This window comes from Cydia strobilella, chromosome 4, assembly GCF_947568885.1.
Source record: "Cydia strobilella chromosome 4, ilCydStro3.1, whole genome shotgun sequence".
NCBI lineage: Eukaryota > Metazoa > Arthropoda > Insecta > Lepidoptera > Tortricidae > Cydia > Cydia strobilella.
In genome coordinates, this window is record NC_086044.1 from 4,905,985 (window position 1) to 4,932,247 (window position 26,263).

At 36.5% G+C, this 26,263-nt stretch overlaps 1 protein-coding gene across 2 annotated transcripts in view; it reads right to left on the reverse strand.

The window, feature by feature from the left end:
• Positions 1 to 1,744: 1,744 nt before the first annotated feature.
• Positions 1,745 to 26,263, reverse strand: part of LOC134740989 (uncharacterized) — a 152,093-nt gene continuing 127,574 nt past the window's right edge. Inside the window, exons 7-9 of one of the 2 annotated variants that reach the window (XM_063673705.1) lie at positions 23,423 to 23,494; positions 12,402 to 12,486; positions 1,745 to 3,418 (exon numbers count right to left, since the gene is read on the reverse strand). In XM_063673705.1, the coding sequence (XP_063529775.1) occupies positions 3,334 to 3,418; positions 12,402 to 12,486; positions 23,423 to 23,494 (242 nt within the window). In that variant the 3' untranslated portion in view covers positions 1,745 to 3,333. Of the gene's footprint in view, positions 3,419 to 12,401; positions 12,487 to 23,422; positions 23,498 to 26,263 lie in introns of both variants that reach the window. The other variant, XM_063673704.1, reaches the window with a different exon arrangement.

The following is a 26,263-nucleotide window of genomic DNA, read 5'->3' on the forward strand; positions in this document are numbered from 1 at the left end:
CCGGATTGAAACACTTTCTACTGCCAAGTGCGCTATGAAATGCTCTGTATACGTATTTTGGAATCAATAGCGACATTTTTCGGATTACTTACCTACTTACCCAGTTTTCTTAAGTGTGTTTTCCTTATGAATCCCATTCCAGCCGACCGCGCTCGTTTCACAGGAATAAATAACGTAATAGAGTGAAATTCTTTTCGAAGCTTAGTCAATCAAATCCTGACGTCACCTGTCTCAAAATTCGATGAGCCAAAAAGTGACTTAATGGGCCAATAAGTGTAAACATTTTGTCTGTCAATTTCCGTCCGTTTGTCACCCTTACCTCGAGGATTAATGTCGTGCCGTGTACCAACGTGTACGTTAAAAGTTTCCGTACTCATTTGTTTTTTCCCGTGATCTTATTCATGGAGACTGTATAAAGGAGCCAAATCTCTATGTATGAAAAGTGTCCATCAAAAAACAGTAATTAGGCGGCGCCACCATACACCGAAATACTACCAAAAACAACCTACGTAAATTGGTCGGGTTATTTGTTGGTTCATGTTATACTCATGTCCCAGACCCTAACTAGCGCCACCGGAGAGATTAGGAACTATTATTTAAAGCTGAAAGCGGTCACTTTTGCAACAATTCTGCCATAAGAGATTGGCATCCTTTTCTATACCATCCATAATCTTATTATTGTTTGTACCGGACGACAAGCTTGTACCATGTAAGATGCACTGGGATAACTTCGGAAACGGGGGGAAGGCATTTTGCTTACTGTTGCTATAGCAGAAAATATTTCAAGTTTAGAAGATATTTGCTATTTTGAAGTTTAATTCGGTAAGTAAGTAAAATAAATATTCTTTACTGCACCAATATCAATACATCTTACGTGTCTTGTATGTATTAATTATTATTGTTTCATGCCATTTAAAAGTAAATAAGTCCGAAACCTGACATTTATTACATTCCGTGTCGAAATGTCTTAATTTGCTACTAAGAAAAGGGCACAGAATGCAGTAATATACTCAGACCAAGCTAAATTTGTATTGACTTGGCGTGGCTTGGCTTGATTTGTAATTACATGGCTTCTCATTCTATAGAAGCACCATACTTGAAGTAGCACTTGGCATGGAAATTTGGCGTGGGCTGAATCTGTCACTCTGTCGCGTTTATTTACTCATGCTCACCCCTTCGCAGTTTGTCATATTTCCGGGGAAGCCGAAAGGGAAATTGTAGCGTGAACAGGATTTGGTGAAAAGAAAAGGTTGTAAAAGGAATTGTTTAGAAAATCGAGGCAAATCCTCGTTACTTGAGGTATTTTGTATTCTTAGCGCCATTTACACCATTCACTAACCCTAGAGTTACCATGGTTACCAGTACAATTTGACACTGGGTTAACGGTTTTACCGGTTAACCCCGGGTTAGTGGGATGGTGCAATAATTGGTATAATTATGGTTCTTAATTCGGGGCTATCGATTACCTCTAATACTTTTAAAGGCTTTATGCCGACCACACAATCAATAAATTAACAAATATAAATTCAACAGAGAAGAAAATACACTGTTATTCAAATTAAAAACGATATAACGACTCGTCAGCATGATGAAACAAGTTGTGCCGTCGCCAAGACAAGAGAAGAATTGTTTCTTTTATTTTTATTTAGTAGTCTGCTGTCGTACCTACTGACAATAAAAACAAAAACTATAATCGGCTGAACTCTGCTCTTGTAACTAGTTCATTACAAATAAAACAACACAATAAAGATAAAGTGCTTTATTCATTACTGAATCTATACAGATTTCGCCAAATACAAAAACATCAACAATTTCGAGACGAAACGAAATCATAAATACTTAGCACAGTACTAGAGCCAACAACTTCTTAATTGACTTACTATGAAAACAATGCAGTGACAGATGTACGACTGGAGAAAATAAGAGTATTTATACATCATATCAGTCCTTACTTAACATCTAAGCTATTGGAAAAAGAGTCCAGAAAACGATCAAATTTACAGAAAAAAGGCCAATGATAAAAGTATTTTTTATTTTAAAAATCTACACTGGCAACATTGTCTTTGAAAATTGCTCGATGAAAAAGAGAGGCTTTTTTATCAATGTTGCCAGCTCTAACTAAAAAAAATCAGTTACACATGCAGAATTAATAAATAGGGCCTCGGTTGTATTATGACATGAAAATGAACTAAAATAAGTTTAAATCTTGACGATTTTACATTACTTTCCAAGTCATTATTTGATTAGATTTTCTTGCTATCATAAGCATAGGTTAGCCAACTAAATAAATATTTCATTTACAATAATAGCTTTCGAGACATCAACATCAGATTTAAAGATTCCTACTATCTCTTCATAAATAAATTAACTGTCTTATCTCAGTCATTATCTCATTTATTAAATCTGTAATTAGTAAATTAAATGAATCAAAATGAACTGAATAAAACCGCTTTTAATTAAACAACAAAAGGCACCTACACCAACGATAGACCATTCTTCCGTTGTCCTTGTAACAATTTGATTGGTTTAATTTTCTGAATTCGCCCTAAATCGGCTGGACTGTCTAATTGAAGTAATTAAAGGATAAATAGGGTAACTTAAGGCCTAAGGCCGCTCGCACACGCGGCGACTAGAATCGATGCTTTTGTCCGATTTCTAACGCGTTTTCGTCCAGCTGCCTTTGAGAGATTACACGTAAGAATATTGAAACCATCTGTTCCATGTTTTAACAGATTATTATGTTGCTTTATACGCCTCAAAGAGATTTTATGAATCAATTTCCGAGTCTGATTGGCTATACATACCTTCCTCCACCTTGCGTCGTATTCCTCAGTATTGAGGGTCGAGGGTAATACATACCTTAGAACTAAGCAATAAAACGACTTCCTATCACGGAATATGGGTACTATTTAGTAATCTCATTAAAATCTAAGCCATCTCAGCATACAATATATTATACAAATAGTAAAACGCAAGGGAGGGATTGGCTTGTTGAGCTATCAATGGTCATCGATTCTAAATATTGTAATGTTATTGCACGGATTGGATTATTTCTTCTTTTAGGATTTGTTCGAAATGTCTTTGACTAATAGCTGTCAAAATTAGGCTGTTCACGCACACTGCCACTGCCACAGAAAGCGACAGAGGTCGCGGTGTCAGTCGCGACATATAAATCATACCGCGCGCGGACGCGTGTTTTATTAACAAACGGAAGTAGTTAGATGCATTTTTTAAATCTGTCGTTTCCAGAGACAAATAGGTAGTGTGAGAACGTCAAAGATAAAATAACAGGGTTTCAAAGTCTAACGTGTAATCTCTCTGGAATTTGTTTGTCTAAACCGCGTTGCCCGCGCTGTGAATGTTGCCGTTAACGCTTAGTGGGATGGTGTTGAATTCGTCGTCGAGGTCATCATTTTTTCTGCAACAAACAAAACACAATATTAACAAACGGATAAGTATATCAACAGTTGAATTCATTTATTTTAATAATTACTCATGAAAATACATACTACATAACAATACTACATTTAATATCCACGACTTCGCAATATAATTATCCTCAAAGCCATGCCATGTCTAAAAACTGAAGTCTTGCGCTAATTTTGGCGATGGTTTTGAGTCATATTATGCGCTACACTACCTACAAATTACCCTTAAGTACTTCAAAATTCCACGTTAAATTAAATACAAAGTTGAGACGAAAGTGATTAGACGAGTATTCAGGCCGTGATGTAATCGTAAAAGTGGGAAATTATCACGTTTTCATTTAACCTTCTGAAGACTTAACAGCACAAAGATCTTAAATTAACAAACTCCGAAAGTTAAAAGATGTCAAACACATCCTTCCCTCGCTTAATTTTATGGGACAAAAAGTTTATTTTAACTTTATAGAAAAATTATTAGGTACGGAAATTGTGTAATCCGACGGAGAAATTAAATTAATTAGGCAGAGGCAGAATCGATCAAAGCTCAAGGAAGTTGATTCATCATTGGACTGCAACGTCAATAAAATGATGGTTTAAACAGCGTTCATAAGTGCGGCACTTCCGCAAATTACTAGTAAGTCCAATGCGAGAGCGGCAGCCGCGACCGCATAGCTGGCAGGAGAATGCCGTGCCCGGTGACCGGTGACGAAGGTGGGAGAACAGCGCGCTGGTGTCTCAGTTCTCGCCTAGTGTGAAGAAGGTTAAACCACGCCTCATCGTGTGCAACTACCCCTTCACCCAGGGTCTTGAAGGGAAGGGAAGGGTTTCCCAGGGTCAGGGAAGTTGTGGTCATTGAAAATGCATTAAGTTATAAGTTCAGTTTTGAGAAGTAAATGGCGGCGTCGGAGCGGCGGGTCGAGTACCAGTAATCGTGCGGTTACGGAAAACCTAATAACCGGATAATTGTAGCAGAAAATAAAATGGAAATTTTTAAATTACTTTCCGACTTCCGAGTTTGATATTTTATTTTTATTCATACGAACGTCACAGAAACGCATCCATCAAGCTTTGACACTTTAAATGCAACGAATGAATTTCTACTCCTAACACGTTACAGACTCATTTTAAAGATTGCACCTTAAATACTTTTGGAAAAATGGTCTATTTATGTTATCACGAACGTACATCATTACACAATATTGCATATATGCTAACCTAATAGTTTTACTGACTGCGTACCGTGAATACCTAATTATAATCAATCTTGAATATTTTTAAACACATCAGTCACATCACGGAGCACTAAAAGATATCAGTACAATTTTATGAAAAGCAACGATGATTTTAAAGACCAAAAGTTAATCAGGTTTGCGTTTTTGATTAAAGCAAAATTCTGCTTCAATACAATTTTCACAGTACTCAAGCCACAATATGGCGACTTTTAGACTAATTTGTCGGCAAAATAAAATTGGAAGCAAGTTATTACGGCGCGACGTCATAATTTTATCTCATAAATTAAAATTAAGCAACAGAAAACAGCCCACAAATTCTTTGAAAAATAAATTATAACCTATCAGTCCTATCAGCATAAAAACACCGCCATTTATTCATAATTCCTTAAAACTTTTAATACGCAAACATGACATCCCATTAATAAATTAACGTGAACGATGAATTTGGAAGTTTTTAATAGGAATGAATTTTCACAAAATTATAACTAGGTCAGGATGTTGCAAATTAAATTTGTTTTTGACTGTGTGCCTGAAATATCTTGTGGCTCTTGCGAGTTCCCCGTTCTTTTGAGTTTCATAAACATTCGCGCGATAGACGTAATGGAACAGAAGATATATAAAAAAAATAAGTTGGGGCAATATGAGGGGCTTTGTATTACTTTCGGATTATCCAGTTGTAAATTTTTTCTTGAACACGTAAAAGGGTTGCACGGAAATTCCGTGTCGTAGCTCGTACCGTTAACACGGTTTAACGACCTTTAATAATTTTCTTCCCCCTCATCATTCCGGTTTCCTGACCAACTCTTTCACTGTTCAGGCGATACGCCTATGGAACGACCTTCCACTGAACATCAGGAAAGCTCAGAAGAGTAAATTTACCTTTAAGCGCATGCTGCGTAAGCATTTAATATAAATAATGTTTCAGAGTAGGTTCATGTATAATGTATGTATATATGTAGATATTTATGTAAGTATATCATATAAAGTATGTATAAGTTAATGATTTCATCAAGTTAGTATATTAATTGGTATTTATTTTGTAAATATTAGTAGGTAGTGATTATTCGTTTAAATTTTTTCTAGTATTAATCCTGCACCTAACAACCATCTCTTTTAAGCCCAGTGGTTGACTGGTAGAGAATGCCTTATGGCATTAAGTCCGCTATTTGTACTTATAATTTTATGTGCAATAAAGTTTAAATCAAAAAATAAAATCAAATTAAATTTTAAGGAATGAAGTATTCCTAACCTTTAGCCGCCCTCCTATCAAAACTTGTCAAGATAAGTGCAATTTTGATATGTCAATATATAATGGAATGAAAGGCATTTTTATAGATCTTTAGGTGACTAGGGCTCAAGAAGAGAAGGAAAGAGGAAAGCATCAGTTCTGGAACAAATGCGGTACGATACGATGCAATACGATAACTCGATAAGGTATACTGGAGTATGTTGTTGTTAACCTAAAAATCCGAGTCAAAAGCATAAATCCACATTGCCGGCTGGGTCCATATGTATTTGTTGTCTAAATTATTTACACGATTTCTAAACCAACTCAAATACTAATTTAAGCTGAAAGTCAAATTTTGTTTACAATCTGCAGGCAGTAAATGACTCCCTACAGTCCAAACTCGTTACTAGTATCTCGAACTTAAACAAAGTTAAACTGAGATTAAGAAGTTGGAGACTATGCAACAACAAGTACGAAAAACTGTCCACTCAAGTTGGATTAGTGGAAGTTTAGCTCAACTGTAAGCTTCACTCTTAAGGTACGAACGAATGAGATCCGACAAAATTAAGAATCCCCGGCAAGCCCGGTTCTCCGTACAAACGTAGTTACGCTCTAATTTTAAAACGACCTAGATTGCTCTGCAACTTAGTACTTACAATAGGATAAGGTATATCTAGGTCTGAAATCCATTTATGTAGCTTCAGATACCATAGTAAAAAAATACAGCGAATTTAAGTTTTTCATACAAAACTTGATTTGCTCTATTTCGATTGTTTTATATAGAGCTATATAAATTAATTTTAGACCTAGATATACATCATATCATTGTATGTGCAAAGTTTTATTACAATCCAGCACGTAGTTTAAAATGAGACGGAACTCCGTTTGTATGGGAAGGTGAAATTCGGCCGAGCTTGCCGGAGACTTAAGATCGAAAATGAAATTCGCTCTGTCTTCAAAAGTTCAAAATAAATATGAATAGACGATCATCAAGGTCGTATAAAAACCAGTTTAAAAAGCATAACAGATTGTTAAATTAGAAACGAGTGATTGCACTGTAAAAAAACGCTCGAACACTGTGTAGGTTAGGTACGAGTGTTACGTGCCGAATGTAAAATTCACTTTGCATCGTAAATTGACACTTTACTACCAAATTCAGTTAACTTTGCCATTTTTGATATAAAACTATAAAAACGGATTATATCGCGTATATTGAATCTATAATACATCCCGACGTATCCCTAATATAATCCGTTTTCATAGTTTTATTTCATGAGTAACTATCGCGGTAACCGAAGACAATATTTTGCCATTTTTGTTTTGCCATTCAGGTTCAAAATTGCTAGAGCAATTTTTTTATCTATGTATAAATCATATAATTATGATCGAAAACTTATAATAAAATTCAGGCAAAAATATAGTGGCTGCGACTACAAAATGCAAGCACAGATACCATTCTCCGTGAGTGATTATAGTTACTAAACGAGGGCGTGGAATTATATGAACCGCAATTATTGGTTACTTGCTACAATCTAATAAATGTACTAAATCTACAATACGTAGATTCACTTTCAATAACTTACTACGTATTTTTGTTCAGCATTGAAGTTATTAAAAATATTAATAACGGGTCATTCACGTATTTTAAGTCGAAAAACGCTCGACATGTTTCACTCCGTACCGAGGAGCGTCATTAGGAGCTTGCGTTGACGGTGACGGACCGGCGCAGACTCCGGGCCGCACAACAACAACAACAACAACAACATGTCGAGCGTTTTCGACTTAAAATACGTGAGTGACCCGTTATTAATATGTTTAATATGTCTGTGTCTCACAGAAGTTTAGCATTGGAGTTACTGATATTTTACTTTAGGATATAGCGCTTTACGTTTTGAAGACGCACTTAAACAAAAAACCAACTGGTGTGGACGTATCTTCTACATAATGTTACTAAGATCTAATTACATCTAAAATAATTACTACCGGGTTAGATTACATGCCAGGGATCTTGCGTTGCTTCTCTTGAGACGTTAAACCGTGACGGGGTAGAAGAAGGATATATGTAAATTTTCGCTAATAAACAAAAGAATCTGTATTAGAAACATGACAATAACAGTTTTAAAAAGTTTTGAAAAACATGGACTAAATAGTCGGTGAAATTACAATAAACTGGACAATCATTACCGTAACTGGTGATTTTCTACCAAGCAGCCGTATGCCTGCGCAGTTTTGCCTGATACTGTTCAACTGCACAGGTAAAGCTGGTTAGGAAACTGCACAATCGAATGCCACACACGCTCCATTTTACGGGCATTTTATCTTAGTTCTAAAGCCATATCACTGTAGTTAGTTATATCAAAGAGGATATAATAGGATAGAGCGGTACTGTCATAGTAAATTTTGTGCCACAGTATATTCACTGACACACGATTAAAACTAAAAAAAAAATATTAAAAAAAATATTTATATATGGATGAATTTTTTATTTGCCTTAATTATTTTTATATGATTTTGACCCATGTTCTTTCACTGATATGCGTTAAAATTGTTAAATACAAACAAAACCGTCAACGCCATCTATACGAGAGTAGGGCAAAGGTAGTGGCGCCATCTGATCGAGCATCAAATTTTCTTGATTTTCGAAGCACGTTTTTTCCTTAGACTGTATCCGTCTATTACGGTTATATCTATCTTTGGTTATATAAAGATAGTGCGCTCGAACATTAGCTAATGGGCCGACTTCCTGTGGACTTCGGTCACTATATGTATCGCAGTAACTCACAACAGCTTCGCCACTGACAGTTTAACGGCTGACAAACATCGAACCAATATTGGGAGGGTAAAGTTTATTGTGCGATACGTGTCGTGTCGCTATAAAGAGATCACAGCTTAAGAGTCACCGGCGAGCTCGGTTCTCCATACAAACGTAGTTACGCTCTCATTTTAAACGACTAGCTAGATTGCTCTAAAACTTTGTACTTACAATAGAATAAGGTATATGTAGCTTCAAATACAATAGTAAAAAAATACAGCGAACAAGTTTTTCATACAAAACTTGTTTTTGCTCTATTTCGTTTGTTTTATAGATTAGAGCTATATAAAATAATTACAGACCTAGATATACCTCATGTTATTGTATGTGCAAAGTTTCATTACAATCCAACACGTAGTTTTAAAAACATAACGAAACACCTAGTCTAACCCATTCGTATAAAAATACCGCTCTAGTATGTGTGTGCCAAACGGCTAACCTGTACATCGATTTGCGGTATTCCTTTGAAATTGGGGTCGAGCGGCTTCCGCTAACCGTTTGTATAGAAAGAGTAAAATTCGGCCGAGCTTGCTTGAACTAAAGGACTACATGGAGCTAAATACAAAAACTTTGTGTTCAGGAGAGGATGATGAAAGTAAACACAAACCACTTGGGCGCCTTCATGAAAACTAGGAGCAAAATAGCACCGACCACACTATTGCTCTACGCATAGTCATATACTAGTATGTACCTTCTACTCTTTTACTCCGTTCGATTGCGCCTAGTGTCAATTGTTTTTCTATAATTACTTATTATAATTAAAGTCGCATAGTAAAAGCCATTTCTTTCATTTCAATTACTTTAACTCGCACAATTTGGATGTCATGCAATTAAATTTTCTTATGCATTACTGTGGCGCTTTTATTTTCAAGTGGACCCTCTTCGCCACATATCGCTGCGGTATGATATTGGATATAAAGGTCACAGATGTTTTGTGTGTGACCGCACTAATGAAGCTCTGTTATGTGTAAGATATGCGTCAATATGCACGCGCGCGTGCTTTTGGGGCGCCATGTACCTATAGTGTAGCGACAGTTGGGATTATATGTATTAGTGGATTAGTGGGAAGTAGGTCACAATTAATTTTGAAAAAGTTTTTTTTTTAATAATAAAAACTTTTTGATAATGCCTATAAATGATGACAAAGGGACAGATAACAGATTTTTACACTATGCAGTTTTTGATTGTTCCGAAAGGTTTCAACATTTAGGTAAAGTATCAAAAAAATCAACTTATTTGAAAATGGCGGAATATTTTTCCGAGTAAACCTTTTTTTATCGTGATTTGGCAAATATGTATGTTAAATCTATAAATTGTATATATATACACACAAGTAAAAGAGGATGTAAAAGGGAAAATATTAACATTTATGTTAAATCTAGTTGGAGACATCAAATAAACAAACGATACTAGCGAATACCCAAGTTGAAAATGAAACTATCACTTCATTTCGTAACAATAAAAATAATATTCGTAGGACAATAATAACAGCATTTCCCCGACGCTAAAAATAACGTGATTGACATTTACCATATAACAAATGGATGAGCCCACACTACCTAAAATAAACATATATTATTCGCCATTGTATTTACCCACCACGCACCCCCGCCGTGAATATTTGATATAGCAGACTGAATTATCATCAAATATAATATTAAAGCGAAAATTCACCAAATAATTTACGATCATGTACGCCCCGGGCGTTGCTTATATCGTGGTTAAATTCCGTGGATAACGAAGTGCATAATATCGTCCTTTTTATATGTATTAGAATTTGTAAAAGAGAGATGAGGGTAATATATAGTACCTATTATTAAACGGAGATGAGGTAAAGTAACATAATAAGGCAGGGAAGTCGTACAGAAGATACATGTAAGCAACGCGAGAATAATACTAAATGAGGACCTTGAAAATTTTGCGTTAGACGTTACATTTTTAAAAGCGTACCTACTTATAAAATAATACTATTGTAGAAAATAATCTCTTTAATATTGAAAACGTAGCATGATAATAAAAAAGAGTACAACATAATATAATTGATTAAAATATGAAGAACTAAATAGGTAAGAAAAGAAGACATAAGAATTTATAAAAGAAAGGGTAAAAAACTAATATGAAGCAGTTAGTGAAACAAAAATTAAAAGGGACCAAAAAAAACAGGTACTAAATACCTGGGAACAATCTTGCACAGATCAATCACCCTATCCCCAAACAGTGACGATATACGACATAGATACATAGAAGACGTCCATAACTCGTGTTAAAAAATATTCGTGATAAACATACAGACACAAATAAAATGCCTCCAGTTTCGCAGGCAAGGTCACTATCGACTAGCCTAGGCTGTGGGTTCTTTCGGACGAGATTTACTCAATAACTATCATACATAATTATAATTAACGTACTACTTTGCCTTGTAGGTATTTCTTTAATACTGATGCATCCTAGACCGACGATTTTTAGCCCATTCAGTTATCCTATATCATTTATCATTGTAAAACTACACCGATAATACAAGGAAGGTACTAACTTTGCACCAACGGATAAAGCTATACACAAGAGATAGCCCGGGGTATAAATCAAAAGCGTCGCTCGGACTTAGACCTTATCTGGCAAAAGCTCATAACGAGCCTATACGTTACGTATATCATGATACCATAGAGTAACTTATACTAGAGCGGTACTGTCATAGTAAATTTTGTAACCCCAGTAAATTCACTGCCATCTGTCGACACACTTTAAAACTAAAAATAAATATTTTTAAAAATACGATAAAATGTTTTTAAATATGGATAAATGATTTTTTTTATTTGCATTAATTATTTTTATTATTTTGACCCATGTTCTTTCACTGGTATGCGTTAAAATTATAAATAACAAACGAAACAGTCAACGCCCTCTATACGAGTGTAGGCCAAAACTAGTGGCGCCATCTGATCGAGAATCAAATTTTCTTGATTTTCGAGGCACGTTTTTTCCTTAGACTGTATCCATCTATTACGGAGTTATATCTATCTTCGATGATACACAGCTATCTTGTCATGCCATTCATAAGAGATATCGAGATCTAGATATCTTAGTTTTGTTAAAATCTTTTATAAAGTTTTCTCTAAGCATACAAATCATACAGCTGCATTACAGCGGCATTTCTGCACTGACATTGACGCGGCGCGGGCGCTGTCAATTTCATTAATAAAATGTGTTCTGGAATGAACGTTCTAATCGCAGCAGTAATGCGGCTACGAACCTCACTCATTTTATCAAGGATATTGACGCTGCGTACTACGTAGGCGAACAACACGCGAACGCAAAGCGATGCGATGCGGCGCGGGGTGAATTAATCCTTTGATACCTATAGAAGTGTCATACGTGCTAAGATCCACGTTGGATCGCTAGAACAGCTAAGTAGATAAATAAGTCACAAACAGCCCCCGTTTCACTGCGCTGACAATTTATTGTTACCTAACAATGACAGCTCACCAAAATATTCCTGGTCCAACAACCGGGTCTTACCGATTCACAAGGATTTTTTTCTTGTCAGGTGACAATAATGTTGGTATAATAGGCATCTGAAAAAAGGATTCAGTATCCTTAACTTCCAGGGACGGAAAAACAACTAGGTATTAATAGTGTTTCTGCGTTGAAGCGCCCAATTGCACATTATATAATATATTTATCAGTTTTATCACACATGTACTAACCGTTTCCTGTACTTGTATATGATGAGCACGATGAACGCGTTCCCGATGAACAGCGCCAGTATCAGCAGCGACGGGATCACGATGTCTGCAACAAACCGACTAGTTAGGGTTGACACATTTTACTACTTAAATTACGTTTTATTTAAAATTATTTTTATTCAAATACCACTTGCTCACTATTTTATTTATGAATCATCCCTACTAATATTATAATTGAATAGTAACCCTGTCTATCTGTTACCTTATCATCTGGACCGATTAAGATGAAGATACTTAGAGGTTAGGGAAAGAACAGGGTAGTTTCAATTATGATTATTAAATGAAGAAATGGGAAACTTTAGTATAATACTCGTATCTGTAGGTTACTGGTAAATAAATACTTAGTGTGGTCACCAGTGATTGCGTCTGTTATGATTGGAGTGATAACGGTAATATATTGTTCTAAAGTCACGGATTTTTACACCTAAGTATCTAAGTATATTCAAAAACATGTGCGATTGTATCGAACCCTTAGGTATTTAACATGCTTTTCGTACCGCAGCACAGTTACTGGATACTCTACTATGATGTCTATGATATCTCTTACATATTACTGGACGACGGCCAAAGTGGCCAAACATCAGTTACGGCAATGGACGTGATTAACTCTTTAGTGGACACCATCAAGCTAGGAGCTGTACGGATATATTTTATAGATTTAAAAAAATTAAAAACGGAAATTTCAAGCCTAAAAATGTCATCAAATAAAGTACACACCCAATATAGAGTGCAGTACAGTACAGTCAGTACAGATAATATGATCAAAGGGTTTACCCCAAAAGCTGATAATACATACGGGTGCCTCGAGGCTCCATCCCTGTTTGCAGGCGTGTTGACTTATATAATATTACTGCACATTATTTAATGCAAACATACATTTCTTATGTCGAAAGCAAATTTGCTATCCAATTTAATTGCATGTAAAATTCATTATCACTGAATTCTAAGCAGTTGTCAGACACGAAGTCTGGAAACTGTTCTAGCCAAGTTTTAACGAGCCAAGTTAGAAATAAGTTGTTCTCATTATGTCTTTATAACTGTAACAAACCAGATAAAAATATATGCCAACAAAAACATAAATGCGAAATGAGAGCCAAGTTCAATATTAAGAATATACATGTGTCATGTGTGTTGACTCGCCGACAAAATAATTGAGATATATATGGGTGCCAAGTTATGTGCTGTGTAGAAAATCCTGAAATTAAAAAGGATTTGACTTGGCTAGTTCTTACCAACAAACCAAATTTTAGAAAAGTAACATAGACAAATATAATAGCTTATACATATACGTAAAAACTAGCCAGGACAAATCCTTTACAATTTCAGGATTTTCTACACAGCACAGAACTTGGGACCCATATAGATCTCAATTCTTTCTCTTTCTCTCTCTGAATGGTGTCAATGTGATACCATAAATTAATTCAGCACCCCCGATTTATACATAAACGATACTAAGATAAAATTAAGCCATAAAAAAACTTTTAAGAGCGGATATCTCAAAAACTATTAAAGACATGACACACTTGACAACAGAAACTTGTAACTAATTAAACCAACTTTCATTTTGTTTAAATGGCAATGTCGTTAAAATGGATAGTTTCCGAGATATAATCGAAAAACCGAAAATTGGGACCTTCAAACCCCCCTATCCCCCTGGCTCAAGAGCTACGGCCGGGGACTTGATATACATATTCACTTCCTAACTAGTCCAAACAAAGTTACGTATTCAAAAATTGTGTTCCAAGCATTTCCCTCTATAACTTTTTTTGAGCATTCGTTGCATTCGTTGTTTAAAAACTTAAATGTCAACTTGTCATGTTTGGAAATAATACATACCTACCTACTTTATTACACTTTTATTTACATGTAATGGATGTATGCGAAAAAATACTTAACTAAGCACAAATACTATTTACTGAAAAAAATCATAATACCTACATTTGGACAACCCTAGCTGCTCGTTATTCATACTCTTCCGTTTCCTTATCTCGTATGACGTTTCCATCAATAAGAACAGACCCGCACCCTACTAAATGAACCGCCTAGTTGAATAGAGGACACGTTGTATACGAGGAAAGGGACTAAATAACTACATGTTAATTAATTAATTTGCCTGATATCAATATAAAAGTCATGTTTTCGGGACAGCATGGTTTCATAAAAGGCCGGGTAATATGGAAGCCTGTGTTCAAGGTAGAAATTGAAATACAACGGCTGCTAATTAGCGATAGTGCTCTCGTAGAAGAAAATTGGCATGTTAAAGTTAAATCAAACAAATACTTAAGTAAACATTCTTAGTCCCGTACTTAGCCGATCATGTTCGCTAGTTTTTCTTGAAAGTCTTTATTAAGCTTTACGTTCACGTTTTATTTCATATTTTTTGGAGTCATGGTCAAAAGTTAAAGAGGGGGACGACGACTACACACCTACCTACCTACCTACCTACCTATTTTTTTTTCTAAGCGATTATTTTGAAAATTCCTAATCGTTTTGAAAGAATGGTTGTTGAAGACCCTTAATCGTTTTGAAAGGTTTATTTATTTCTCCTCACACAATAGGGTTGTAGCGAAAATAAAATTTCATCTCCACTATATGTAGGGGAGATAATCGTACATATCTTCAAACCTTTTTGTTTAGTTCTTTTTTAATCGCTTTCTTGACATGATTGATTTATATATCTATGATAAATTGCAGCTTTCTAGCACTTACGATCACGAAGCAAAGTGGCGGACGGACAGGCGGACAGACAGACAGACGGACATGGCGAAACTATAAAAACTAAAAAGGTAATCATTTCTTACTTGGGAATAATATCTGCTTCTTGTACCCTTAACAAGAGTAATAAATATAGGTAAACCTTTTATTTACACCCTTGATCATAGTTACGGAATAAAGTTAATTCGACTGCTGCTATACCGTACATAAATATAAAAGTATGCGTTTAGAAGAACAGTGTAGGAATTAATAAATTTATTCTCACGCTTACACTGAAGTACTACTACAAATTTAGCTCCATCGTCTATCAGAATCCTCAGAAATGCATAGTCAATTAGTAAATGACTAAATAAGCCGCATGATTCCAAATTCCGGCACTGGCACAGATCACCACTACAAGATGGCAGCATTTATGATGGAAGAATTTATGGTAACTCGCCGTTTGGCGCTCCTGTAGGCCTAGCACAGGAAGGGCGCGAAAGTATTTCACCCGCGAAAAAGACTACGCGTCCCTCTCTAACTAATACAAAAAAAAACGGGCGAGATACTGTTGCACCTTTCCTCTGCTAGGCCTACTGGGGCCTAGCCAAGCGACAATCTTTAATAAAAACGCCAAATGAAACTTAAATATTGTATGGAAATATTTTCGTCACATGTCACCCCTATACATTAATGGAGGTGACATTCTGATGTCAACTGCAGCTGCATTACTGTTGCGACATTACTGCCGTGGCCTTGACGTGGGCGCCTGGGCGCTGTGTGGGCTTCGCTTGATAAAATAATTGACGTTCGACGCTGCACTACGGTCGCGTTAGACGTTAAATCCGTCACTCATTTTATCAAGGAAATTAACAGATACAGCAGCGGCATCAACACCTCAGTAGTAATGCAGGAACCTTTATAAGTAAAATTGCACCTATTTCTGATCTCACGCTCTTCATAATTTTATAAACGCTTCAAAATGCGGTGTCTACGTAGTCTGTGGCTCTAGCCAAATTAATTCCCTGCCAGCCGTCCAACTTCTATCCCGACTTGATTGGGAAACCGATCGATATCCGATTTAGTCGTGTTTCTAATGTTTTCAAACTTCTGCCTTTGGGCTTACCTTCTAATTGATTTGAATCAAATGCTTAACGGATATTTTAATCGCCATCAGTTCAGTTTTCAGAAACGTTTAAGAAAATATTTGGAGTAACTAGTTTTGATACTTTACTGACATCTGTAAAATTTCTACCGTTCTGCGCGTTAAAAGTTGAATGTCCTAGTATTTTAATTACGTTCGTCTTTTTGACGTGTTTAATGAAAGATACTGAGATTGGTTTCAACATAATAAACAAATTTCTTTAGTTTGAAATTGATTAAGTTTTTCATGTGCAATAAAGTTTAAATAAATAAATAAAGAATGACTTAATTGGATTAAGGGAATAAGTAATAATTACATAAATATAACAACAATAATAAAACAATGAATCAATAAAATTAAAACTAAATAAACAAATTAAAACCATCAAACTAGGGAACAAATCAAATTAATGAAATACCGTTTGACTTGTCGTTGTTGTTGTTTGTTGTTGTTTGAGTGTCGTTTTATCGTATCACCCGTGGACTTGGTCACATTTTCTTTAGTGTATGTTATCTATTTCAGTTTATAAATTAAATCTAAGTTATTTTTTTCAATCATGGACAATATGGTCAACATAATATAAAACATATTTATTTAATAGTTCCTATCTCTAGGTAGACATAATACAATTTTTTTGTTTTTTAAAAATAACATTCACCATCCCACTACGTCATTCATGCGCGAGAGGGCTTGGGCATTGAGGAATAATAGTCCCCACGCTGGTTCAATGCCAGTTGGGGACTTCACATACACCTTTGTTTCGCATACACGATTGTTTTCTTCACTGAAGTGAATACTGAGGAGTGGTAAATATCAAATTATATTCCGTACATAAGTTCCGAAAACTCATTCAACATTTGTTAATATTTAAAAAAGAATATTTTGAAAGCCCGCTAAGCAGTCTAACCTTATTTTATATGTACTAGCGACTATGGCCGTAGAGAATGTGCGGTTTAAGAGGAATTTCCTTCCGCGGACGCTTCGGCTGTGCAATTAGCTCCCTGCCGAGGTTTTCCCTAGGGGCTACAGTATGGGGGTTCTTCGAAAAAGGAGTGTACAGGTTTTTAAAGGGTCGGCAACGCGCGTGTAATATCTCTGGTATTGCAGGCGTCCATAGGCTGCGGTGACTGCTTACCATCAGGCGGGCCGTAATGGCCGTATACTTGTTTGGCACCGACGTGGTATAAAAAAAAGCTAACCAAGAGTAACTATAGCAGGGCGTTACAATAATGTTTAATCGCTCTTTAAACTTTAAACGCGTCTGACCAAGTTTGCGATAAGGATGTATACAGCAACTTCTCAAACTCCTTGCAATTTGCATCACGTTTGTAGTGGCTGCCTTACGGCCGCGGTACAAAGGCGGTGTTACACTTGCTTTTGCATTTTGATGTGCTTTTGAGGAAAGTATTGCTTTACGGAGTTCGTCGAGATAAGTTGGGATAGTGGGATGGAAAATAAATGCAAATTTTGGCGTTTTCGCGCATTTGACTTACAGAGTGACATAAGAACCGAAGATAATAAAATACTATATAGACATATTACTTATAATTATCTATATTCTTAGCAAGAAGTATTATTAGTGTTTAATAAATAAATACATGCGTTGGGAGCAAGCTAACTGAATGCCTAACAAAGCAATGGTGTACCTACGCATTATTAGCCCTCACCCATACAAGCCAACGATATACGTACCTATATTATATAGGTACCAATATAATATTGGTACCTACAACACTAAAGGACCTAAGTACCTACCTAAGTATACTGAAATGCAAAAACAAAACATTCATACTGAGCATACAAACAAGTTGGCCACCGTTCAGGCTAAATTAACAGTCAATCAAAAAGAAACATTCGGAACCCGTCCACCATTACCGCAAAGCACCTCAACAGTTTTTTCACGTTCATTCTACGCACAAAACCGTCAGGGACAAGCCCTCCGGAATAATTTACGAGAATCCACCTAACTAGCCTTTAGCCAATTAAAAGTTCCCCAAGTTCCTTGGAAGGTAAGTGTTTACCAAAGACTAGTTGGACAAAGGCATCTATCCCATGCCAAACACTTGAGCCTTCGACCCTTACACTGTCCGTTATATGACACACGGAGCCCGACTCAGATTAAACAACTTGTTATAAAATATACGGTTTTGAAAAGTGGAAGGCAAAAGACCCTCTCCCTCTACCAACCGCCAGACCATCTAGGTGTAACTTGGTCAGCCCTAGATGGTCTCCTCCAAAAAAAGAAGGCCACCTCAGGCAAACGCCATCAAGCGGTGAGGGCTACGGGAGGTCGGGACCGATGGAGACAAATCTAAGGAACTGCAAAAACCAAGTGGTCACGATCCTCAATAATGATAATAAGGGACAAAGAAGACGAGAACGGTTTTGAACTGGATTTGATACCTTGATGGACCTTGATGATTGTCTTGGTGATTGGCGCGCGCCTCACGCACAACTTTCACCTCGCGATACACCAATCAGCGTCAGCGATCATCAAGGATCAAAATAAGATCGAAACCGTAACAGATTGTTGATTCTGAATCGGGCTCACGGTTGAAAATGATAATGACGTGATGATGGGTTGAAAGACTTAGGAAATCTAAAGTGAAGTTGTATAGGGCGTTGTTACAAGTTACAAGTATATATTGGACGTGTAAGGTGTGTTTGTCAAAGGAAACTAATCCTAACAACTAATCTCTTGTAAATAAGTACCTTACAATACCCACGGCGTATACACAATTGGGAACTATTTGTAATTAAATTGTACAAAATATTGTCTTCGGTTACCGCGATAGTTACTCATGAAATAAAACTATGAAAACGGATTATATCGCGTATATTGAATTTATAATACATCCCGACGTTTCGAACTCTTTACAGCGTTTTTTTTTTATCGCGTATATATATATATATCTTTACTTGAAAAATAATTATAGTGTATAACTAGCCTTATGAACCGATTTTGCATGTACAACCAGCCTTAAAGTTTGTAGTCTATGATTGTTCATTATTTTAGTATGTGGGTATTTTTGCATTTTGTAATTTTTCCTCGGTCACCCGTTGACCACGAACGCTGTAAAGAGTTCGAAACGTCGGGATGTATTATAAATTCAATATACGCGATATAATCCGTTTTCATAGTTTTATTTCATAAATTGTACAAATTATTATTTATCTCCACGGGACTTAATCGCGTAAAATAGTTTTAAAATGTACCTCCGACGTTTCGAGGACGGCGTTGTCCCCGTGGTCTCGGAGAAGACTGGCTAAAGTTGACATCAACATCTTCTAGGCGCGCGAGTTTTTCGAACTACCCGCACTTGGTCTTGTTTATTAACTTGAACGTTTTGCGCACTAGGGATGCTACCGGGTCGACACACAACACTCACAATATTCGATTTTTCAACTTTCGATATTTGGGTTCGCTTACACTTACTAATGACTGGGTTCCATGTGGATGAGATCTTAAAACCTTCGTCTCGATTGAAATTTCTATGTTTCTTGATTTCAATGGCTTCACGGATTTTTCTACTATAAAACCCACGATCTGTAGAAAGTATTCTAGGGTAAAAATCGTGAAAGTTTAAATCAGTGTAAATTGTACAAAGCTACATAATTAGTAAAAAAAGTAGATTTGTGACATAAAACGTTTACACGATATTAACCCTGGTACAGTATAAATAGTATGATAACCGGAATGAAACGAAGAAAATGAAAATAGTACCTAAATTCTTATTTTTTATTCTCACTGACAGTACCTGTACATTAATTATTTAGGTACTTTAGCTGAATCGTAAAAAAGTATGTATGTATACGTATAGTGATTGCTATCCGACTTGTGACGCAAACCTTAATTTAATTTATTAAATTTTTATTTAATTAGTCTCCAATGTAATCGAATACACCGAGAATTAAAACCCCGGCTAAAAGTAACTTTATATAATTAAGGAAAATTTCCTTAACATTCTTCAATCATTGGTTCTTAGATATCGCGTTCTTTGCTAATAGGTAAAATTTCATACCGATATTTTATAAAAAATTATAAAAGAAAGTAAGGGAAACGGTTTTATCTGGCAAATAATAATTTATTCAATGTAATGTCATTGAGAAGATTCCAAGAAAACAGGAGAAATTTTTAATCATAAAAATCCTAAAAAGACATGCTTCAGCAATCACTATTTGTGACAGAACTTATTTTTGAATAAGCAGGCGTATTCGAAAGCCCACAGACTTCGCTGGTTCGGTCACCTACTCAGAATGGGAGAGGATCTGGCTATGAAGAGGGCGTTCTTGGGACGACGACTGGTATAGCCTTCCGGTGGGTCAGCCCAAAGGGCCTGCCGCGAACCACGTTCGACGTGTTGTCTCCCTGTCACACTTACGTACGAATTTACAAGTGTGACAGAGAGGCATCACGTCGAACGTGGTTCGCGGTAGGTCCTCTGGTATCGCCGGGAAGAATATGTGACGCTGACGGCGGATCTGCTTCAGCTTTGCGTCAGTAACTGGCAGAAAGTTGCGCAGGATCGGGCCGGACCCACCGAGGGTTCCGTACTTTTTAGTATTTGTTGTTATAGCGGCAACAGAAATACATCATCTGTGAAAATTTCAACTGTCTAGCTATTACAGTTCATGAGATACAGCCTGGGGACAGACAGACGGACAAACGGACAATGGAGTCTTAGTAATTAGGGTCCCGTTTTTACCTTTTGGGTACGGAACCCTAAAAAACCACATTATTTTAACTCTCTCAAAAACAGTGTGCGCCTTCTAATATTCAAATTACAAACTCTCGAACAGATTTATAAAAATTATAAACCTTTTTTTAAGCATTTATTTAAGAGCTTATGAAAGGGACCATTTTTTCAAATAGGCAAATTAGGTTCTTATTCTTTATAGACGTTTCTTTCCAGTCAGAGAGAAAATGATCAAAGCACAATTGTCAAGGGAGTAAGAGAAGCGTGTGCTCATTTAGACCAACTTTGCCAAAACAGCCGCGAAAAACGCTAGGATAACGACGGTATGGGCTGTAATCCGGAATTGATTACCAAAGAAAATTTTACCTAATAAATTAATTTAAAATTAAATACTCATTTATTTCAGATCATAACAATCAATAGATTTTGTTAGTTCCAAGATTAAATGGTTTATTATAAATATTCACACGAAATAGATAATTAGAATCACAACCAAGACACTTAACCAAGCAACATAAGCTAATGGCCTGAAGGGAGTGACAGTTTCTTTAGAAGTAAATTTTGAATTTGAATATATAATGATAGACAAGAGTCTGCAACACCCGCTTTTCTCTGCTAATGATTGTACTTTAGATTAACACTTTCGCTGCGGCAATTAGTGTAACTCGTAAGACTCTTAACTAAGCATACTTTGTTTGGGGTCTGATGGGGTCTTTCGACCCCATCCGGCAGTGAAAGCGTTAATTCACAAGAACTCTTAAAATAATTATGTCAATAATCGCAACCCGAGTAAGCTAACCTCCTAATGGCCCTGCGAATCGATTTCAACCACAAATCGCATACGACTGGTAATCGATATACCTACTTTGATTGCTTAGCTTGAGTCGTTTGGCCTACTAGGTATTTATAAAAGACGAATCACACTAATTGCTTAATGCAGCATAGGGTCAGCATTTTATAGTATGGTTAACTTTTTCGCGTCTTTCCTGTAGACATCGCCAAGGCGGTCGCAAATCACTCTTACAGGTGGGATTTCTTAATTTAAACTTTACTAGCGACCCTACTAGTGGTGTCACAATTATTTACAGGTGGTAAGGAGATTATGAATATCATCATATCATCATGAAGAATCATGAATATTTTACTACGAACTTATGTACTAGATATCTACGTTCACGGAAATTACTAGGTTTTTTTTTTCATAGTAATTTAAGAGAGGTCTCTCACGTCGCAAACAGGGTTAAGTTTAAAGCCATCTCGCTATACGCGCCTTAAATGAAATTAGTAGCTCGGGCCCCAAAAGCACCCACCGGCTAAGCGGCTAAACGGCGTTTAATGGGTTTACTCAGTGCATAATTAAGTAATGGTTAGTATTAAGATATTACTCAAACTGATGCAGCGAATTATGTTCGATGAATAAATTAAATTACTTCAATTCATATAGATTGAAACTAACATAAACTTATGAAGCAAGATAAATCTTCATTACACTATATACTTCTCAGGAGTCACAGGGTAGCAAACAGGCGTAAGTGGAAAGTCATCTCGCTATACGCGCCTCAAATGAAATTAGTGGCTCGGGGTGTAAAGAACCGATCGGTTAAGCGGCTAAACGTTTAATGGGTTTACTGAGTGCATAATTATGTAGTGGTAAAGATATTACTCAAATTGATGCAGCATATTGCATGTTAACTTAAATAACTACTGCAATTTACATAGCAGAAATTGTATTTTACCTACTTGAAAAGTGGACTTAGACTTTTATCCTCTGCGTGAACAAAATTCAGGAGCAATGAAATTATGTCACTGAACGGAAATCTATACAGACTAACCCGTTTTCATTGCTGTTGGGTTCGTTAAATGTTAATTTGGAAAAAACAACATAATATATATCCCGGTACAATTCCACTGTGAACACACTTAGCTACGCTGTCTAGCAATTACTCACTTACATCGCAAACAGGGTTGATTGGTAAACCATCCTGCTATGCCGCCTCTAATTAGTGGATTGGGCGGAAAAAGAACCCAGATAAACCATTAAGGCACTTTGGTCTATTTGCCGAAATATTCTACTTATTGCAAATATTTTAGCTCCTGATGTTTTTTTGGGTGTAACTTTACACAATGTAAATAAAAGTGTAAAATGTATTTTGTGGTGTGTATTTAAACTTGCAGGCCGCCAAACCGTGAATTTCGCAAAAAAAATACAAAGCGCAAAAAAACTATCTGACCACGGCTAATGCATAATACACTATTTTCAGTCAGTTTTAGTCAGTTGACTTTTTCTCATACAGATTCAGTTTCTTTTTGAGTAATAAAAATCGGAAAGACTATTAAAAAGAGAAGAATGAGTATAGTTTTTTTTGTTCTTATTTACTGCCAATTTGGTTTGACCAACTATATACAATTTACTCTAAATCCATAATGATGATAAGTAATGTACTCACCAACTATCATATTGGCTTCGGTGTGCGTCATGTTTTTGTCTTTGCCCTCTCCCACCGAGACACCACTCGCCTCTTCTGTAAAGAAACACACTTTATTAGGAAAAAATCAAAAACAATACAAAACAAAATAAATAACGTAAGTATTAAACCCAAATACCGAAAATCCAATGACAGTTGGAGACTTGACAATAATTGTAATTTTTTTTCAACCACAGACCGCGTGGTTACGCGACTTACGACTCATTCAACAACAAAATAATGTATGTTTGAAAAGTGGAATCTAGTGCTTCGCGAGGGCAAGGCGAAACACGAGGGTTTAACACACTTTGTGTGTGTGTGTGTGTGTGTGTGTGTGTGTGTGTGTGTGTGTGTGTCTGTGCACTACGCCTTATCCACACACGTGCATAGCTTAGTATATAATGGCTTGTACTTTTTATAATAGACAGAACAGATAGACCTATATTCAGTACGAGTTCTCCTTTACGTCCCATGGCGCATTTACGTGGCGACCCTGCCAGTGCGGCCTGCGCCAGCCAAATGTACTGGCCGATAACCTTGGTAAAGTACGTCCCACATCACACTGTTTTGCCGTAAAGTTGATTAGAGCCCAAAGATGGGTCCCAGATTCTTGACAGAGAAAAAGACAATCGTAAAATATCGGGAAGTCCTTATCGAAAAATCAAAATGTACGAAAAGTTTAGTGACGTGATCATTTCCATCGCTTGGCATTTTTTACAAACAACTGTCACTTGGCTAGACCCCCTGATCTATTAGGAGGCTACGGGATTTGAGATTTAAATATTTATGTGAACATATCCGTCTCGCTAACGGTAGCGGCTCCTAAAACTAGTGCGATAAGGACAACGCCAGGTTAGGCGTCAAAATCTCAAAAAACGAGGTTTCGTACTCGACTGTTTCCTCCTCCAAAACTTAACCAAATGTAAAGAAATTTTGAGATCTAAATGGTAATGAAATTATCTGTGTCGGACTGTTTTGCTTGCTGGGCTAATTGATGTCAGTTTTGAATACCATGCTTCTCTTTGCGGCCGAATATTTGAAGTATTCTAGTGCCTTAAAAACCAAAAATATCAAAAAAAGCAATACTGTCCTCTAGCCTCTAGCCATTGCTCTAGCCTCAAAAACCATGGAGGAAACCGTCGAGTAAGTTTGTATGGAAAAATGACTACTCCTGTTGCCTCTTAATTGTTTTATTGTATAATATTATATTTTTAAATGTGCAAAACGTTTTCAGTATTGCTCGCGTGGAACTCTTATCGCTTCCGGCCCTTTCGACGACACATACGTGCTCAATTTTTAACTTAATCTCGATGGAATAAGGTAGGTACTTATTTACGTCCGCTTGCTAACAATGCAGCTGCAAGCCTTGTTGTTACATTTGTTATACTTGTTAATTTGATTCCGCTTTGGAATTCGAGTACAGGCACGCCGGATCATTTTTAATTAGTATTCATATAACGTCTTTTGGTGTTATTCATAAACGCGTTACTGGCGAATTAGCTATAAATCGTTTGTCTTATCTATCATTTTGACATGTATTTGTAACATAATTTAACTATATCAGGCTCGTAAAGTTTTATGAATAAGGGAGTTTGTATATATTATGTTACGAATATGTGATTCTTGAAGTTTTCTGTAGCCCAAATAAAATAGTTTTCACTTCTCATGTTCGTAAAGTTCGACTTTAAGTCGTGCGTAGACGACATAAAGTTGCTTATTATGTGCTAGAGCATGGAGTAAAATCAGCTATTACGACCCTTATTGATAGTCCAAAATCTGCTATACAAACTGCAGCCAGCCCTGCCGGCGCGCCCCCGACCGGCGCGCTCCCGACCGGCGTGCCCCGCGCCCCCGACCGGCCCAAGTACTTACAATAGGCTAGATGACAAATTTTCATTAATGTTATCAATCGATCAAGTTTATTTTTAGGATCAAATGTCTATATGACACCCATTGCATTAAAGCAATACAAAAATCAGAAATGATAGTCAGAGTCCGACACCGACAGTCGTACTTCACTCGCGAAACGCTCCTAACAAAACGATAAGTGAACGTGACGTCAGTCACTGAGAGCCCATTTTGAATGTGTGGATGTATACCGAACCGAACGAGTTAAAAACTTATTATCTATTCTATAATAAAAGAAAAAAAGTCCCATTAAAGCGTAAAGATGTATCCAAGGAAAAAACCAATTTTTTCCACCCGCTTTCCCTATCATTGTTATTTGGAATAGCTGTACCGCGCCTAACTAATACGAAGCCAATGTAGGTATACAGTAACAATAATACGTCTAGTCCAGCGTTTCCCAAACTATGGTCGCAAGCGAATATTGATTGGGCCCTGAAGCATAAGATGACATTCCAAGTTCCAATAACCGATCGGGCTATCTGAGCGTTATACCAATTATATTTTATGCCCCCTTTTTCAGACGGCCAAGAGGTGGGTCCTGAATTTGGCATTTTTTGTTAGATGGGTCGGAGCCCAGTCAACTTTGGGAACCACCGGTCTAGTCAGTTGGGATCGTGCAATTAGTTTTTATTCCAGCTTCAGTTGGTTGTTGGCGTGAAACTCGACACTAGGAAAAAGTCATAAGTACCATAGAAGGCTTATTTGAATTAAAACCTTAATGCGTTAAGGTAAAGTCTGATATTAAAAGTCAAATTCATACAATTTATTTTACCTGTGACACAATGTGTACCTAAATAAAACCCAACAATATTTTATTGAACAGCTTAGGTTAGCTTTTTTGGCACAGCTATTATTTTTGCTATTTTTTTATTAAAAGTGGAATCTATGTAGAACATCGTGAGGGCAAGGCAAGGC